This window comes from Brachypodium distachyon, chromosome 2 (assembly GCF_000005505.3).
Source record: "Brachypodium distachyon strain Bd21 chromosome 2, Brachypodium_distachyon_v3.0, whole genome shotgun sequence".
In the NCBI taxonomy this organism is placed as follows: domain Eukaryota; kingdom Viridiplantae; phylum Streptophyta; class Magnoliopsida; order Poales; family Poaceae; genus Brachypodium; species Brachypodium distachyon.
The window spans coordinates 22,732,564-22,748,904 of NC_016132.3; the positions used below are offsets into that span (position 1 = coordinate 22,732,564).

General features: G+C 42.8%; 2 protein-coding genes and 1 long non-coding RNA gene across 8 annotated transcripts; 1 reads left to right on the forward strand and 2 right to left on the reverse strand.

The window, feature by feature from the left end:
• Positions 1–464: 464 nt before the first annotated feature.
• Positions 465–5,105, reverse strand: LOC100825411. 6 transcript variants are annotated; one of them, XR_001405963.2, is made up of 8 exons: positions 4,806–4,957; positions 2,751–3,321; positions 2,590–2,649; positions 2,276–2,507; positions 1,436–1,515; positions 1,281–1,330; positions 1,070–1,138; positions 465–948 (listed from the first exon to the last, which is right to left on the reverse strand). XR_001405963.2 is itself a non-coding variant. In XM_024459452.1 (8 exons), exons 4-8 carry the CDS (start codon positions 3,291–3,293, stop codon positions 871–873), a joined length of 993 nt encoding a protein of 330 aa, XP_024315220.1. In that variant the 5' UTR covers positions 3,294–3,321; positions 4,147–4,220; positions 4,806–4,893; positions 4,964–5,105; the 3' UTR covers positions 465–870. The 6 variants fall into 6 exon arrangements, 4 of the variants coding, with proteins under 4 accessions (XP_024315220.1, XP_003568422.1, XP_014753894.1 ...); XM_024459452.1 differs by lacking the exons at positions 1,070–1,138; positions 1,281–1,330 and adding exons at positions 4,147–4,220; positions 4,964–5,105 and having other exon boundaries at positions 4,806–4,893; XR_002963477.1 differs by lacking the exon at positions 1,281–1,330.
• Positions 5,106–7,028: 1,923 nt separating this feature from the next.
• Positions 7,029–8,631, forward strand: LOC112270685. Its single transcript, XR_002963092.1, has 2 exons — positions 7,029–7,217; positions 8,337–8,631. It is a non-coding gene; the product is annotated as an uncharacterized LOC112270685 (long non-coding RNA).
• Positions 8,632–12,257: 3,626 nt separating this feature from the next.
• On the reverse strand, positions 12,258–16,326 carry LOC100829478. The gene is made up of 4 exons (XM_024458788.1): positions 16,297–16,326; positions 13,213–14,131; positions 12,824–12,903; positions 12,258–12,355 (listed from the first exon to the last, which is right to left on the reverse strand). The coding sequence occupies exons 1-4, from the start codon at positions 16,324–16,326 to the stop codon at positions 12,278–12,280; spliced, it is 1,107 nt and encodes a 368-aa protein (XP_024314556.1). The 3' UTR covers positions 12,258–12,277.
• Positions 16,327–16,341: the final 15 nt, after the last annotated feature.

The following is a 16,341-nucleotide window of genomic DNA, read 5'->3' on the forward strand; positions in this document are numbered from 1 at the left end:
TATACATCACACTTTTCTCCTTTCCACATGCAGTTGGATTAAGATCCGACGGTCAAACTCGTCAATAGATTTTTAACGAAAAAACAACTGACTTCTCCGTAGCAAACCCCAAAAAAATATGTATCGTGGTTTGCAAAAGAAATGGTTGCCTTCCCGTGGCCGTCTGTCCGTGTGTTCCGGTTTTGGCTGCGTAGCCCTGTTCGCTTGTTAGTTGTTGCATATCCATGTTTTGCTCAATTTTCGGCTATTAACTGGTCAATCGCTAGAGGCCGCATCGATGAATCAGATCAAAACCCATCGCGTGGTGCTTCCCAAGACACGGCCGCCGTGGTGATTCTCAGACAGGTCTACGAGCCACCGGTTCATAGAGCGGGCCGAAAGTCCCGTCAGCATTTTCGGGCCAGTGGTTTCCTTCCTTTCAGCGCATCTCACCCTTTGCCAAAAAGAGACCAAGGAGTACCCCATGATAATACGATGCTTCAAAATTGTCAATTGCCACAATTCTACAACAATTCAGTTGATTCAATTTATCACTTGGTTTCCACCGTATATTTTCTCAACTTGAACTGGCACATAAACTAAAAATGCTACGAAATAAGGAGCAGCATCACGAAAAGAGACCACCGAAGATTGAAAAGCACCGGCTAAATCACAAACCCAGAACTAGCATACTATCATCGGCACGACTTATATGAAGCGATTCAAGTGTACAACAGTTGATTGGCTGCCATGGCTGATATGTGTACGTGGCTACCGAGGCACCTTTGCTGCATCAGAACGGAGAAGTGCAAGGAGTGGAGCTCGCACAGAACACCCTTCGGTCCTGACAACGGAGGTTTTTCTCAGGGGAGCCAGCATTCCGCGCTGTTATCAGTCGTCTACTGTGATGGGATTACTGGCTGCCGCCTTGGGGATCCATGGCATGTGCGCCCCCTCGTGGGTCAAGTTCTGCAGATGATGCGAATAAACTTGGCTTTAGTCCAACTGACTGTCCATTGTACGTCTTTACCATGACCACTTGGCCAGTCTCACACGAGAGGGACAATTTGAAATGCATGGAGAACATCACCTTTTGCCCCTGCTAAAGTTGCAATACTGGAATACTACTATATACTGCATGCACGTTCAGTCACCAGATCTGATGCAAGAAATAAAATGCACAGAAAGGAAACAAAAAATCAAACCAGTTCCCCTTCTATGTATGTAGTAAAATGTTTCATCAACAATTGTAATTTTCCAATTCCATTGGCCAACTCTAAGATAAATTAAGGAATACGCACCATACAGTTTTAGCTGGGTAAAGCATCACGTTTGGACCATTTAGAATTAACTGATTTAGTACCATAAGAGCTCATTAGTATTTTCCTTAAAAAAAGAGAGATCGCTAGTGCTGGAAAACAAAACAATATTAACTGGGATGGTGAAAACAGATCACCTGCAACCAGAAGAAGAATTTTCGCAGGAGGTTCAATCGTCTCTCATCACAGTCAGCGGAGCCTATTTGTGTGGCTAGATCTGCATGACATAGCAAACATTAGTTTTGGTAGTAAAGTAATTCGATCCCGTACCACGTAATTCACAAAAAACAAATTTATGTTGCCGCATCAAAAGCAAAGCCTCCAAAACTGCAACAGATGCAATGAGAATCAAAAGATAACAAAAAACATAGAAGCACTAAAGTTACTTTTGTCAAAACAATAAAGCACAGAAGCCAAATAGGCATCATGAATCCAAAAAATCTAAAGACCAGTTTATAGAAGCAATCACACTGGCTGCAATAAATAGAAGCACAATAAATTAACAGCAGAAAACAGCTAAGGCTAACTAAGCCTTCAACCACAAGCCACTTACAAATCATGATTTCTTGTTCTATGTCAAATGCTACATATAATTTTATCTAGTTATGAATTGCTGAAGAACAGCTGAGCTTAGTGACTTCTAATGGAATTTGATGACCCATACAATTCCTGGCAAAACAGAAAAAAATGATAACAGTGAAAAGAAGTAAGGCCTTTCAACATCACATTCATTCATTCATTCATTTATTTTGAAGATCTATAATTCATTTTGTCAAAGTTCTAGGCTGGGGGGATATATCGATTAGGACTAGTACCGGGTCATAAATTCACAGTAACCGTAATGCTTATACCTTGCTCAAATCTAGGTTCAACATGGAGCTCTTAGACCCCAACCACAATGAAGGAACAACAATGTATAAGTGTCTTTGTATAGTCACAGGCTTCCGGACAGTGGCCATCAAAATATTACTAATTACCTGGGTACTCATCAAGATATGATAGTCCAGGCACTTCTGTGGCATAGGACTTGGATGCATTTCGCAAGTGTCTTTGTCTGGTCACAGGCATCCGGACAGTGGCTTTCCTTAGAAGCTCTTCGAATTCTTTTCTGTCATATGGCCGACTGAGAAAAGAATCAAGTTTTTCATCAAATGTAGATGTAATGCCACTAGGAAGAACAAGAGCTGCTCCTTGATCATCTTCACATGCCTACGCCCAAAATGAAAGCTATAGAATAAGGACATCACCATTTAAAGAGACAAAGCAAAAACTAAGTAGAAGTATAACTCACGTTGAAATCAGAATATTCAGTGTGAGGTACAAGTTCATGCTCGCATGTGCAGATTAAATCCTGATTATTCAAATTGTGTGAACGAGGTCATCCATCACATGTTCAGATATAATGTTATGATCATTATCAGTCGGTTCAAGTCTATCGTCATCTGTACGTACCTCATCCTCGTCCTCCATGCTTTCAAGGACAGTCGTCAAAGGTACTCGTTCCTTTGTGGAACTGGCAGTTCTCAATTCATCATATCCAGCAGGTGTCTCCTCTTCTTGCCCATATACAATTGTAACACCAGGTTCTATCTCAGTAACCATGAAACCATCAACGATCTTTGTAAGGCTCAGAAATTTAGCATAAGATTCATCAATCTCCGAGGTCTTGTTCTCCAAAGATGATGCCCTTGGTGGAATGGACTGACCAACACTTATATTAGCAGCCCCGGCTGATGTTACACCTGGTCGCCAGACGTTTGCACCACCCTGACTTCTGCATGGGGAAATGTTGGGGACATCTGTGCCATCTTTGCGCTTTGCAACTTCATACCTAACCGTAAGAGGCATGCCATGGTCCCCATTTGGCACATGAAGGACAAAGTTATCCCCATCTATACTTAGATGATCCAAAAACATTTTGTATGCTGGATCTACATCTTCGCCATATAGACTGTCAGACACCTTGTTCCTGTTACGTGATGATCTAGTCGCCATTTTCTTGGTCACCTATCTGGCAGATTCCCTGGAAATTCAATAGAAGGGATAAATTATACTCCATCCAATTCTAAATTCTTGTCGTTGTTTTAGTTATGGTCGTAGGTGCACAAAGCAGAAGAAGATTGGCATAAACGTGAAGGCATTGGATAGATTATGTTAGAGATAGAAGATTAGGAAAAGGAATAAATCAAGTACTCCCTCCGTTTCATAAAGGTTGCGTGCCAAATTGCGTGCCAAATTAGTATGTATCTTGGTAGGATATGATTGGGTCTATTAGAAAGAGACAGATTGAATTAGGAAGAGTCCAATTAAACTAGGAAAGTAGAGATATAGTTGCAGTCTTGAGTTTGAATTGAGATCTGACTTATGGATAAAGTTAGTCGTCCTATATAAAGGAGCAGCATGTAATAGTTTTAAGCAATGAATAAATAATTAAAAGTTTCCCAAAGCCTCAGAACCTCTAATCACGTTAGGGATAGAGCCCTGCTGCCGGATTGTTGAGGGCAAGTGCCCAATCCTGGTCTTCGGACCTTTACCCTACCCAATTTACCCCATTGTGGACCAAGGGCAAGGTCCATAACATAGTCTATCGGTAACTACCATAAAACAAAGAGAGCAATACAAAGGTAATTCCTGCATGCAACCTACACTGAAACATCACAATGCTAGGCAACTGGACCTAACGGAAAACTAAGCAACTAATTCTTGCAAGCAACCTACACTGAAAGATCACAACACTAGGCAACTGGAGCTAAAGGAAAACACAAGTATCCAACAGAACGAAACAATCTAATAAACCCAAAGACATCACTGGATGTGTCAACAATTGTGATCAAAACTGAATTCTTACACAGCTGAGAATACCGGCATGACGATTACCAATTTACCATGGAAAAATAGCATAATAATTCACAGATATTGTTCCTGCCATGGCAAAAAAGATCAACTGAGCGCCTTCTCCAAATTGTGATCATTCAGATTGGACGAACACTTTGTAAAGACCATACGACGCTGAAACAATTCTGCGATTCTGCACTACCGATGCATTACAATTCAGAGTAGTGTGTACCAGAATGAATATCGTGGGCACGTGTCGAACTGTGACTAGCAATGCATACAACTCATCACCCTAAGATGTAAGATTTGAGTCGAAATCACAATGTTCAAACAATCAACTTTACACCTCTCAGATATTAGAACGTAATAGCAAATAGCATACAGAAATTCTCAAAGTTAGGAACCAAACGACTTTATTCGGTCACAACTCCCAAAACCCTCTTCTGCAGAGTACAGACTACAGGCACAACAATGAAAGGTAGTACTAACCCTCTTCTGCAGAGTAGACTCCCAAAGGCAGTAGTACTAACTTAGAGAAGAAACCAATAAAGCACAAGGAAACCGTCAGCCCAATCCCCCCACATTGAATACCACATCATGGAGAGATCTCTCCCGCAGAGTCCCGCTGCGCACAACAGTATTTTAGGAATAAATTCGAGGACGGAAGCGCACCTGCAAGAAGAAGAGCGGAGTGGTGGATTGCCTCTCCTTCTCACTCGGTAACGGTAATGGCGACACCGAGGGTTAGCTCCGAACGGATCTGCCGGCTACTGCATCAGAGAAGCAACTGGAGAAAAAGATTAAAAAAAAAGACTCCGTTGCTCTGTTACCTCGTGGGGAGCAGGTGGAGCTTCCTGCCTCCGTCCGGTTTTTTTTAGGCGTCTTTGCGTTTGTGAAGCGAATTTGGGAGGCGCTCGCCAACAAAGACTGCGTCCCCGTCTCCTGTGCCGCCGCCGGGAGGGATTTCGCTTCTCGAATCTCGAATAAACCGGAGGCCCATGCAGCCGGAAACAAAACGGACATCGTTGATTTCGGCCCGCTTCATCGATGGGCCGAGGATGCCGACTTTTGGTCCAGCCCGCAAGAGGCCACAAACTAACCACCACTTTTTTGCTCTAAAAAAAAACTAACCACCACTTTTCTCTCAAAAAGAAAAGAAAAACAAAACTAACCACCACTCCGGCACTCCCCCTCGACCACGGCAAGGGTTCCTGCGATGGGCGCTGTGGCAACGCCTGCTCCGGCGGCCCCGACGGCGGTGGGTGCGGACGGGGGCGGGAAGCAGATTTTCTCCGTGGAGCTCCGGCCAGGGGAGACCACCATTGTGTCGTGGAAGAAGCTACTCAAGGAGGCCGGCCTGGCAGCCACCTTGCCGCCCTCTCTGCCTGCCGCGGCGGCGGTGCAGCCGGTCATCGAGCCCCTCGCGGGACCTGTCTGATGCGGTAGGTTTTCGTTTTTCTCCGTTCTGTATCTTGCTTTATGCACTCATGCTCACGCTCCTTGCTTGAGCTTCATCTACCTAAATGCGTGGAATTTATGGGCTGACCAGAGGGATTTCAAGTGGGATTTTAGTGCATCTATTGAGACTAGCTAGATATGATTTCTGTGGAATGGCCGAATGCAATGATGTATCCAGGTGACTAGGTGAGGCCTATGTAGAACGAGCGTACAAGGTAATTTTTCAAAAGAATAATAAGGGAAAACAAAAAAGTAGAGACAGAAAAATTGAGGAATGAAATGCACCACTAGTCCATAAACTCGGAGCAAATGCATAGTTTAGTCCACGAACTCAGAAAACGCACACATAAATCACTAAACTGGGATTATTGTAATACTTAGGTCCAAAAAGGGTTCGGCGAGGCTAATTCTGGTAATGTGGCCGGGATGTCGGCTTAGGCCAGAACCGCAGGTTCAAGATGACATTTCTCAAGGTTTTTATTTTTTGCAATCGAGGTGGCAACATAACCGGGAGAATCATCAAGTTCTTACATTGAAAATAATCAGGAGTTTGCACCAGGCAGCATCTATCTATTATCTATTATATACTAAAAGCAATATGAGGGGTACCGAGGGGAGCTTCCACGTTGATCCACGTCACCCCCAATTATTTTCAGCCGTTAGATATGAGAACTACGAGTATTACAAATCGTTTGCTTAATGTTACGTTGGGCTGAATCATTAAAAGGAAACACGGATATAAATATGTCACGTTGGCATAACGGTTGAGATTAAAAGTTGCACGCTTTTCTTTTCTTTTTTTGTGAAAAAAAAGTTGCACGCTTTTCAATAGTGTCTCTGTCCGTCTTCATCACGATTCTTTTTCTCCGTTGCGAGAACACGATCACGGTTCGCTCAGCTTAACATAATCGGAATTCTGTATTAGCCATCATGTTTAAGCTCTATTGCTCTACCGAACACAATCCCGTGAGATCTACTACGAGCCCAGCCAACGTGAGAATGACTACAAGAACGTGAGTTCAAGACTTCTATCAAATAATTTGGATGAGGCTTGATGCCTCTTTCTCTGGAAAGGAAAATCATAGATGAAAACCCAAAGGCCCTAGAGGTGAGTAGTGCCAAGCAACATTTTCTGAATGTGTTGTTCACCCGAAAAAATAAACAACATGGGGCAAGTGGCCAACAAAAAATAAACAACGATGCTAATGAATTCAAGGAGGTCATCTCTGGAGCCGATTGCGATCGACAACGCAACGGGAAATTGGGGTAACTACACCCGGAAGTACCTTGTAATTTCCCTATATATATAGGGTACATATAAGTCAGATGCAATGTTGCACAACACAGATTCATTTTATTACTAAAAAGGAGAGACAGAACTGAGAACACATGTATTTTTGAAGAAGCTAAATTATTTTTCTTGACTGACACATGCAGGACTTGAGGAGAGATTATTCAGAATTTGTGGCGGTGATAATGGAAGGAACAACAGTATTTATACATACAGAATACACTGCTTTTGAGGAGCGATTCAACACATGGGAAAATTCTGTTTTTTGAAACAGGGTATGGTTGGTCGGGATCCTACATGAGCAAGCACTGAAGATTATTGGCACATATGCTTGAGTAAGCAAAAGCTTCTGCCATTATGCATGTTGTTTACTGGGTTCAAACGTCATAAATAGTATATGTATGTCATAATTCTATATGATTATCCAGTTGTCCCTAGGTAATGAATTTTTTGTTGTTATCCCATTGTTCCTACCCAGTCCCTCCTTTTACCACTTGATCAAGTCTGGAAGTTTGCAATGATTCTATATCTCCATTTGTTTTCATTACAAGATATTGTGAAAATACAAGCGCAAGCCCAGCATGGGGAAAGTATTGCAAGATCTTAATCTACAAAGATATTCCATTTATATACAGGGAGCTTATCAGTCAATTGACCAGTCCATGGTTTGTGTTAGGAACGGAGGAAGTACTTATTATTGATTGTTAGGATTTGAAGAGTAGAATAAAAGTAAAAAATAAATGCTTCCATGATTTACATTAAAAACTTAGAAGACATCGCCATTCTTTTTGGTATTCCAGATTTTCTTACAGATCCATGTCAAACAACGAAAAGGAACATTATATTGGTAGTATTAAAGATAATTGTGAATATTCTTGGCATATTCCAGTATGATCACTCGCCGAGATGTCCCTTTATTTCCCTGTATTACACCATTGCGATTTGTCAGGTTTAAACTTAGAGCACAGCACCACCATGTGGTAAATATTGCAAGAACCTTATGTACCTACAAATTCTCTATATACACGAAGAGCTTATTGATCACTTCACATACCATGATTTGAGTTAGTAAACAATTAGATGTCTTCCAAAGATTTGAGGTTTCCTTGTATATCAACATGTGAAACATCAACAGGAATAAAATTTTGCTGGTACCTACTAAAATAATTAAAGTATTTTTTTGGCATACTCCGTTGATTGCAGGAAAACATTTATATTGTAGCTACTAGAGGAAACAAAGGTAGCGAAAGGAAGATCTAGCAAAGGGGGTAGTCCCCCCTTTCATCCTCTTACTTCATTAGATCTTATATATGTTTCTGGATTAGCCCCCTTTTCTATTTGGGTAAATAGTCCAGTTAAGCAGGTTTGCAATATTAGTGATGGACCACATAATGTATAGTTAATATGGTTTGTCCTGAATTTTGTTATATGTGAAATCACCATTTTTTTTCAAGGTATGAGGAAAGAACAATTTGAAGGAAATGTAGTTCACGAATGGTTTCGTTACTAACAAGGAACAAGGGAATTCCTTCTATGTTGTGAATAAAACAGTTTCATCCGACACCCAAAATTTTGTCATGAGATGTGCGGAGAAGATATACATGAATTTCCTTCTGAAATACTATTTTGTACTAGCAAAAGACCCGTGCCACGGAACAACGGAAAATTGTATCAAAACGTCAAATTAAATGTTGATGTATTTCATGATTATATATATAACGATTATGATATGTTTATTTTCGTAGGCTATACTCTGATCTCTTTCTCTTTTGTACATGTCTTATTTCTATATACCGTGCAAAGAGAAAGTGACACATGCTCAAGTCTTTTGTTCTCTACCTCCGAGTTATCACTGTTCTCACATACACCACACTTGAAAAGTCATGTGTGAGCGTTTTCAACTTTTTTGCTGAATTCATGAAGTGATTCTCAATATTATCATGAATAATGAAGAACATGTAGCAATGATGATGTTTATCACTTCCATCTGTCCAAGCCGCTCGACCTCCCGTGTGGTGATGATTTAAACATAGTATATCGATTAAGACAGCAGCCAGCAGCAGCCATCACAAATCAAGCAGCAGTATAAAATTTTGCTTAATGGATCCTTGCCCTGTTCTACTATTACTCCTACTCCGTACTTTATTTCGGAAATCGCTTATCCCAATTTCTCCCGCTCTCCCTCTGACTATGCTCTCCATCCATCCTGAGTGCAAACTCCTCCTCTCCCCATCCCGACTCATCCCACCACCGAACATACGTCGCCATGCTGCGGCCGCCTGCTTGTGTGTCCCGCCTCTGCCAGTAGATTCCCACCGCCCGTCCGCTCCCGCGTGCCGCCTGCTCCCCCTTGCACGCCTGTGCGCTGCCCGCCTGCGCCCTCTCGCAGCCTTGTCCGCTCGTTCGGCGCGCCCGCGCACCGTCCACACATCACGTCCAGCCACTGGTCGCCACGCGCCACTACCCGTCGGGAGGGCCACGTACCGATGGCTCACGCCGACGCGGTCCCTGCTGCCTTGCGCGAGGCCATCACCATCCCAGCCTCAGGCTCATCCCATCATCGTCCAAGTCCCGCGGGGAGCCACCGGCGCGCACGAGCCGGTGGAGGCGGCGGTCGGGGCACACGACGGAGCCGCTGGTCCGCAGCCGCCTTCCGCACACGGACGCTGCCGACGCGCATGAGCTGGTGGAGGCGACCAAGAGCGGCGGCGGGCGCTGGCAAGTTCCAAAGGGCGGCGGCAAGATCCGGATCGGGTAGGGGGTGGAGGTGAGATTCGCATGAGAGGAGGAGGAGTGAGGAGGGCTCTCTTTGTTTTTTCTCTTTTTTGGGCGGTACGTGTTTTTTCTGCGCTTGAGGTCAGCGGGAGCCGGGATTAAAAGGGGCGTGGGGACAGCGGTGATAGATTCATAATTTCGGTGAAGTGATGTACCGCAACGCCCGTACCATGACCACCAACTACAATTTAATATATTGGTATAGATATTTGTTCCGGCTTGCGTACAAAATAGAGTAAAAGAAGTCCTTTTCTCACAGAAGAGTTGAACCAGTTTCTCAAATATGTACAACTCTGTCACCAAGAATAAAGAAGGAAAGTTCTCTAGTGACAGCTAGCTTGAAATATAAAGTTCAATTCTATGTACGGATTTGGCTTCCGGTTTCCTCATAAACAAAAACACTTCTTTTTTAAGTGGATCGAATGCAAGTTGGCTCGATTAAATATAATCAACACACGTCACTTATTTATATGGTATTTAAAAATGACATTGATAATCTTTGCCTACATATAAATTCGTTCTAAAATCTTTTCACCATCCAAGGTCATATTCTCTTCTATCATAATTTATGATGTGTTGTAGAATCGCAACATTTTGAGTCGCATGACATAAAGATCAGTGAAGCCATAAATTAATTTTCAAACATTTTCAACACACTAAGGTTGTTGCCCTCGCATTTGCGAGGGCCACCGTGCTAGTTCCTGTAAAAGACCCTAAAAGAAATGCTCTTGAAGCAGGAAAGAATTTAGCAAGTAGTAACATAAGTTCTTATAGTGAGTATCAGTCTGAAGGCAATAAACCAGCGAAGAATAGAAGTAATTCCCCTGGAAGAATGCAGAAAACTAAGTCCAGTGACCGTGCAAACTGTTGCTGAGCATGCCTCATATCTAAATTTATCAAGTGAGGATGTTTCATTGAAAGAGAAATAGAGGATTTAGAGAAGTAGTAGAAAATTGAAGCAGATGGCCGCCAGTATCTAGCATTCTCGGAGAAGGATGCTCTGGTGCGACTTGATCCCCAGTTGGAGAAAACTTTTAATACGGGCGAAGCTAGATTTATCAGAGCTGAAGTATTTATGTTTTTGTACTGAAAAATGTTTTATGACAAAATAACTACCGGACCCAGTATTCCATTGAGGCATATCTAGCGATTTTCTTTTTCTTCTGAAATTTCAGTTTTGTTCTCTACGTGTGCTGAATTTTTCATGCATTGTTCTAATTACCATCTGCAGCGATTTCTTCTATGGGCATCTTAGATAAACTCATTAGCCCATAGATACTACGATGATATGGTTAAGCACCTCACAACCGTTTAGTGTCCGGGTGATGCTGTACACGAAATAAAATAAAATTAGCAAGAGCATGCTAGTCAGCCATCAATATCAAGATTCAATCATTAACAGTAATCCGTCAAAAGCGTTTAGCTTCAGCTTTGAGCCAGCAAGTAAAGCATTCAACGAACAGAGTAGAGCAAGGCAGCAGATAACAGATGGAGGGGAGAAACACCAGTTCCCAGTCAGTTAGAGGGAGAGGGAAGCTTAGCTGCTGCAATGTCTGGTAAATGTGGATAATTTGGGAAGGGGAGGGCTGGAGGTGGAAGCATGCATGGGTGGAGGGATGGCCTGACGGACAGCTGCTGCCACAACAGAATCAGAGCTGACGGCAGGGAGAAAATTGCACATTCCACTGGTCACTTCTTTGCACGAAACACCCACTAGACATCTTTCTTTTACGGAAAACACATACTCGTCTAATCCATTGCATGTAAGTCCTAATCCATGGTTTGACTTGTGGGGCCGGTGGGTCAGTACAAGTTGGCAGCAAGTGCTTGCCACGGGACGACGATATGAGCATGGCCGTGGTGGAGGCGGCTGGAGACGCGGCCGCTGTGCCTGGCTTCCGTTGCCGTTTCTCCGTTTGTTTCGGTTTTTTGTGCGTAGCCCTGTTCGCTTGTTGCTCAATTTTCGCCGATTAATTGGTCAATCGGTCTACATCAATTAATCGGATCAAAGACTACCCATCGCATGGTACTTCCGTAGACACGGCCGCTCGTACGGAGGTCTGCATGCTGATTCCCGGAGAGGCGGAGACCCGGACAGATCAAGTACGAGCTGTTTACGAGCCACCGGATCATAGAGCGGGCCGTAAGTCGCGTCAGCATTCTCGGGATAGTAGTTTCCTTCCTTTCGGCGTATCTCACCGTTGCCAAAACAAAACGAAGGGGTACCGCATGATAATACGATGCTAAAGTCTTCATCAACTCCCATAAAGTCTATAACAATTCAGCTGATTCACTTGGTTTCCACGGTATATTTTCTCAGCTTCAACTGGTACAGAAGAAAATGCTATGAAATCACAAACCCAGAACAACAAAACTTCTACTAGTATCGTTTATCACTGAAGATTGCAAAGCTCTGGATAAATCACAAACCCAGAACTAGCATACTGTCGTCTCGGACGACTTAAATGAAGCGGCACAACAGTTGTAAATGGTTGGCTGGCCGCCAAATGGCTTAGTGCAAGGAGTGGAGAGGCTCGCGCAGCTCATCCTTCGGCCCTGACAACGGAGTCTGTTCTTTCATTTTGGGAACATCTCAGAAAGCCCGCATTTCTTGATGTTATCAGTCCTCTACATTGATGGGATTACTGACTGGCGCCTTGGGGATCCATGGCATGTACGCCCCTTCTTGGGTCAAGTTCTGCAGATGATGCGAATAAACTTGGCTTTAGTCCAGCTGACTGTCCACTGTCTTTACCACGGCCACTTGGCCAGCACACGAGAGGTGCAATTTGGAATGCACGGAGAACATTACCTTTTGCCCCTACTAAAGTTGCAATACTGGAATACTACTACGTATTGCACGCACATTCAGTCACCAGATCTGATTCAAGAACTAAGATGCACAGAAAGAAAACGAAAATCAAACCAGTTCCCCTTCTATGTATGTAGTAAAATTAATGTTTCATCAACAATTCTCCATACGCCAATTCTAAGATCAATTAAGGAACATGCACCACAAAGTTTTAGCTAGGTAAAACATCACGTTTGGACCATTTAGAATTTACTAACTTAGTACTATAAGAGATCATTAGTATATCCCGTAAAAGAAGAGAGATCATTAGTACTGGAAAACAAAACAATAACTGGGATGGTGAAAATAGATCACCTGCAACCAGAAGAAGAATTTTCGCAGGAGGTTCAGTCGTCTCTCATCACAGTCAGCCGAGTCTATTTGTGTGGCTAGATCTGCAGGCCATAGCAAACATTAGTTCTAGTAGTAAAATAATTCGATCCCACCAAGTTATTCACAAAATGCAAATTTATGTTGCAGCATCAAAAGCAAAGCCTCCAAAACTGCTATAGATGCAATGAGAATCAAAAGATAACAAAAAACATAGAAGCTTGTATGGGTCATAAATTTAAAGTTACCGGAATGCTTATACCTTGCTCAAATCTAGGTTCAAAATGGAGCTTTTAGACCCCAACCAGAATGAAGGAACAACAATGTATAACCTTATCAAGCTACAAAAATGGCCATCAAAATATAGTAATTACCTGGGTACTCATCAAGATATGATAGTCCAAGCTCTCCTGTGGCATAGAACTTGGATGCATTTCGCAAGTGTCTTTGTCTAGTCACAGGCTTCCGGAAAGTGGCTTTCCTTAGAAGCTCTTGGAATTCGTTTCTGTCATATGGCCGACTGAGAAAAGAATCAAGTTGTTCATCAAATGTAGATGTAACGCCACTAGGAAGACCAAGAGGTGCTCCTTGATCATCTTCACATGCCTCCGGATAGTGGCTTTCCTTAGATATAACATTATGCCTATTATCTGTTTGTTCAAGTCTATCTTCATCTGTACGCACCTCATCCTCTTCCTCCATGTTTTCAAGTGCAGTCGTCAAAGGTGCTCTTTCCTTTCTGGAACTGACAGTTCTTCTAGAATACACCCGAACAGGTGTATCACTGACAGTTTTCAATTCACCATATGCAGCAGGTGTCTCCTCTTCTTGCTCATATACAATTGTAACACCTGGTTCTATCTCGGTAACCATGAAACCATCAACCATCTTTGTAAGACTCAGAAATTTAGCATAAGATTCATCAATCTCCGAGGTCTTGCTCTCCAAAGATGATGTCCTTGGTGTAATGGACTGACCAACACTTACATTGGCAGCCCCGGCTGATGTTACACCTGGTCGCCTGATGTTTACACCGCCCTGACTTATGCATGGCGAAATGTTGGGGGTATCTGTGCCATCTTTGTCGTTTGCAACTTCATACCTAACCGTAACAGGCATGCCATGGTCCCCATTTGGCACATGAAGGACATAGCTATCCCCATCTTTACTTAGATGATCCAGAAACATTTTGTATGCTGGATCTACATCTTCTCCATATAGAGTGTCAGACACCTTGTTCTTGTCACGTGATGATCTATTCGACATTTTCTTGGTCACTATCTGGCAGATTCCCTGGAAATTCAATAGAAGGGAAATATCATACGCATTAACAACCAGTCTGTTATGGTCGTGGGTGAACAAAGCAGCAAAAGACAGGCATAAACGTGAAGGCATAATTAAGGCATTGGATAGATTATTTTAGAGATAGAAGATTAGGAAAAGAAAAGAAATAAATCAAGTAATATTTATCCTGGTAGGATACGATCGAGTCTGTTAGAAAGAGTCCAATAAACTAGGAATGTCAGTCTTGAGTTTGAATTGAGATCTGACTTATATGGATCAAGTTAGTCATCTTTTCTCAAAAATGCCTAGTTGGCACTTATGTTACTATCTAAGTTACTCTCACTATGAGTAGCCTAATACATCATAATTATAATCTAGCCTACCGAGGTCCAGAAAAATTCTTCTCTTTGGGCAAACTTGAAAGAAGGTTTGTCATCAAGAAATAAAGAAAACTTAAAACAATCCATGTTCTTAACGTAGAGAATGAACGGGAGAACAACATCCTAGTCCCCGGATCAATGCATAGTTGGTGGAGAAAGGTTAGTGCAAAAAAAAGGGACTCCGTTGATATGTTACCTCGCGCGGACCAAGTGGGCTTGGGAAGAAAGCGGCTTCAGTGGAAGTGAGGAGGCGCTCTATAAGGGTGTGTTTGATTCAATGGTAAGCAAAAATAAACAGGAATAGCAACGGATGGCACGGATAGTAATATTTATTGACTGTGTTTGGTTACCTGTGGATGAATCCAATTCCTATTTGGGTAGACTTGTTGTTTGACACACATATGTATCGTGTCTTCATGCAATAGATGGTCCATCAAAAGTGTACTAAGTCGGAAGAAAGATGCTTTTCGAAGCCCAATCATGTTTGTACAGATTGTGTATGATTTTTTCATATTTTATTATCTAGATAATATATTCTCATCCTATCCCTCTCAACCATTGGGCCGTATGTAATAGGTTCTCTCCTTTTTCGTTTCATAGACTCACAAAGCAATACCATCATTGATATGATTAGCGTATATAATGAAGCCTAACATCTTTGTCTTGTAATCCATTTACAATTCAAGGTTCGACAAAATAATACTCCGTATCAACACATGATAACATGCATTTCACCAAACACTACAATAATTTATCAATATCATACATACAGTTTTATCAAGAAAAAAAACCACGTTCCGATGGAGATTGAGAGAGAGAGAGACCCGGGGAGAGGGAGCTTATCTCCATCAAGAGACAGAGATGAGCGTCGACAAGAGGTGGATTGAGGGGGAGAGAGCTCGGCGCAGCTAGGTCACGAATGGAAAGAATGAGAGAGACAAGCAGATCGAGATCCATACCTATGGTTTAGAGCTCCACCATGCGCATCATCGTCGCCTCCTCGGTGAGATCCACGCCCCGCCGCCAGGGGAGATAGTGGTGGAGGGAGCGAGTGAATCAGGGGGTAGTTGAGATGAGGAGGGGTGAGACGAGATAAATGGACTGAGATTTTCGTGGAATGTGAGCGCGTCCGATTAGTCGAGTTCACATGGCCAAAATTTTCGGATTTCACCAGCCATATATCAAATACAATTGCTACTCATATCCCTATTGTCCCCTCAACTAAACATTGGGTATCGAAAAAATCCAGGGTTACCTATGCAGAAAAAAACCGGTTTTGCTATTGAGTAGTCACGTGTTTTTCAGCTTAGAGATCAGTCGACGATCCAACGGTAATATGTGAAAAATGAGAGAGTAAAAATGTCATTTAGATTTCAATCCAACGATTCTGGTGCGTTAACTAAGATTTAAAACTTCTCTTTAAAAACAGGCGGCTGAAATATAGCGAGGCCTAAACTGAAAAGAAAAATCCATAATTTACCCACTCGACCAAACGCATACTGCGCCTGTGCCGTCGCTGGGAGGGATTTGGTGCTTTATTTTTTTAGCGAACGGTGCTACTGATGGAACCCAGTGGACACCGTTGTTGTTGGCCCGTTTCACTGATGGGCTGACGATGCCGACTTCTAGTCCAGCCCGCAAAAGTAAACGGCAGACGTCGACGGCAAAGGAGAAACGGAGAGAGAAAGAAAATGACTTAATGACAAGCGGTAAAATCCACGGCCAGTACGGTCAAGCCGTTGTTGAGTGAGCCGAAGCCCTTCCTCGGCCTCGTCCATCGGCCGTCGTCCTGACCTGACCTGACCTGACAAGCACCAGTACCATCCCGCGCGCCACGCC

Excerpts from the sequence above, each read along its gene's own strand:
- LOC100825411 (XM_003568374.4), bottom strand. The coding sequence starts at position 3,293 with ATGGCGACTAGATCATCACGTAACAGGAACAAGGTGTCTGACAGTCTA. Across the intron at positions 2,650-2,750 it reads GCATGGAGGACGAGGATGAG|GATTTAATCTGCACATGCGA; the intron begins GTACGTACAGAT and ends TTGAATAATCAG. Across the intron at positions 1,516-2,275 it reads ATATCTTGATGAGTACCCAG|ATCTAGCCACACAAATAGGC; the intron begins GTAATTAGTAAT and ends TATGTCATGCAG.
- LOC100829478 (XM_024458788.1), bottom strand. The coding sequence starts at position 16,326 with ATGGTACTGGTGCTTGTCAGGTCAGGTCAG. Across the intron at positions 14,132-16,296 it reads TGCTTGTCAGGTCAGGTCAG|GGAATCTGCCAGATAGTGAC; the intron begins GTCAGGACGACG and ends TTGAATTTCCAG. Across the intron at positions 12,356-12,823 it reads AATTCTTCTTCTGGTTGCAG|AACTTGACCCAAGAAGGGGC; the intron begins GTGATCTATTTT and ends CATCATCTGCAG.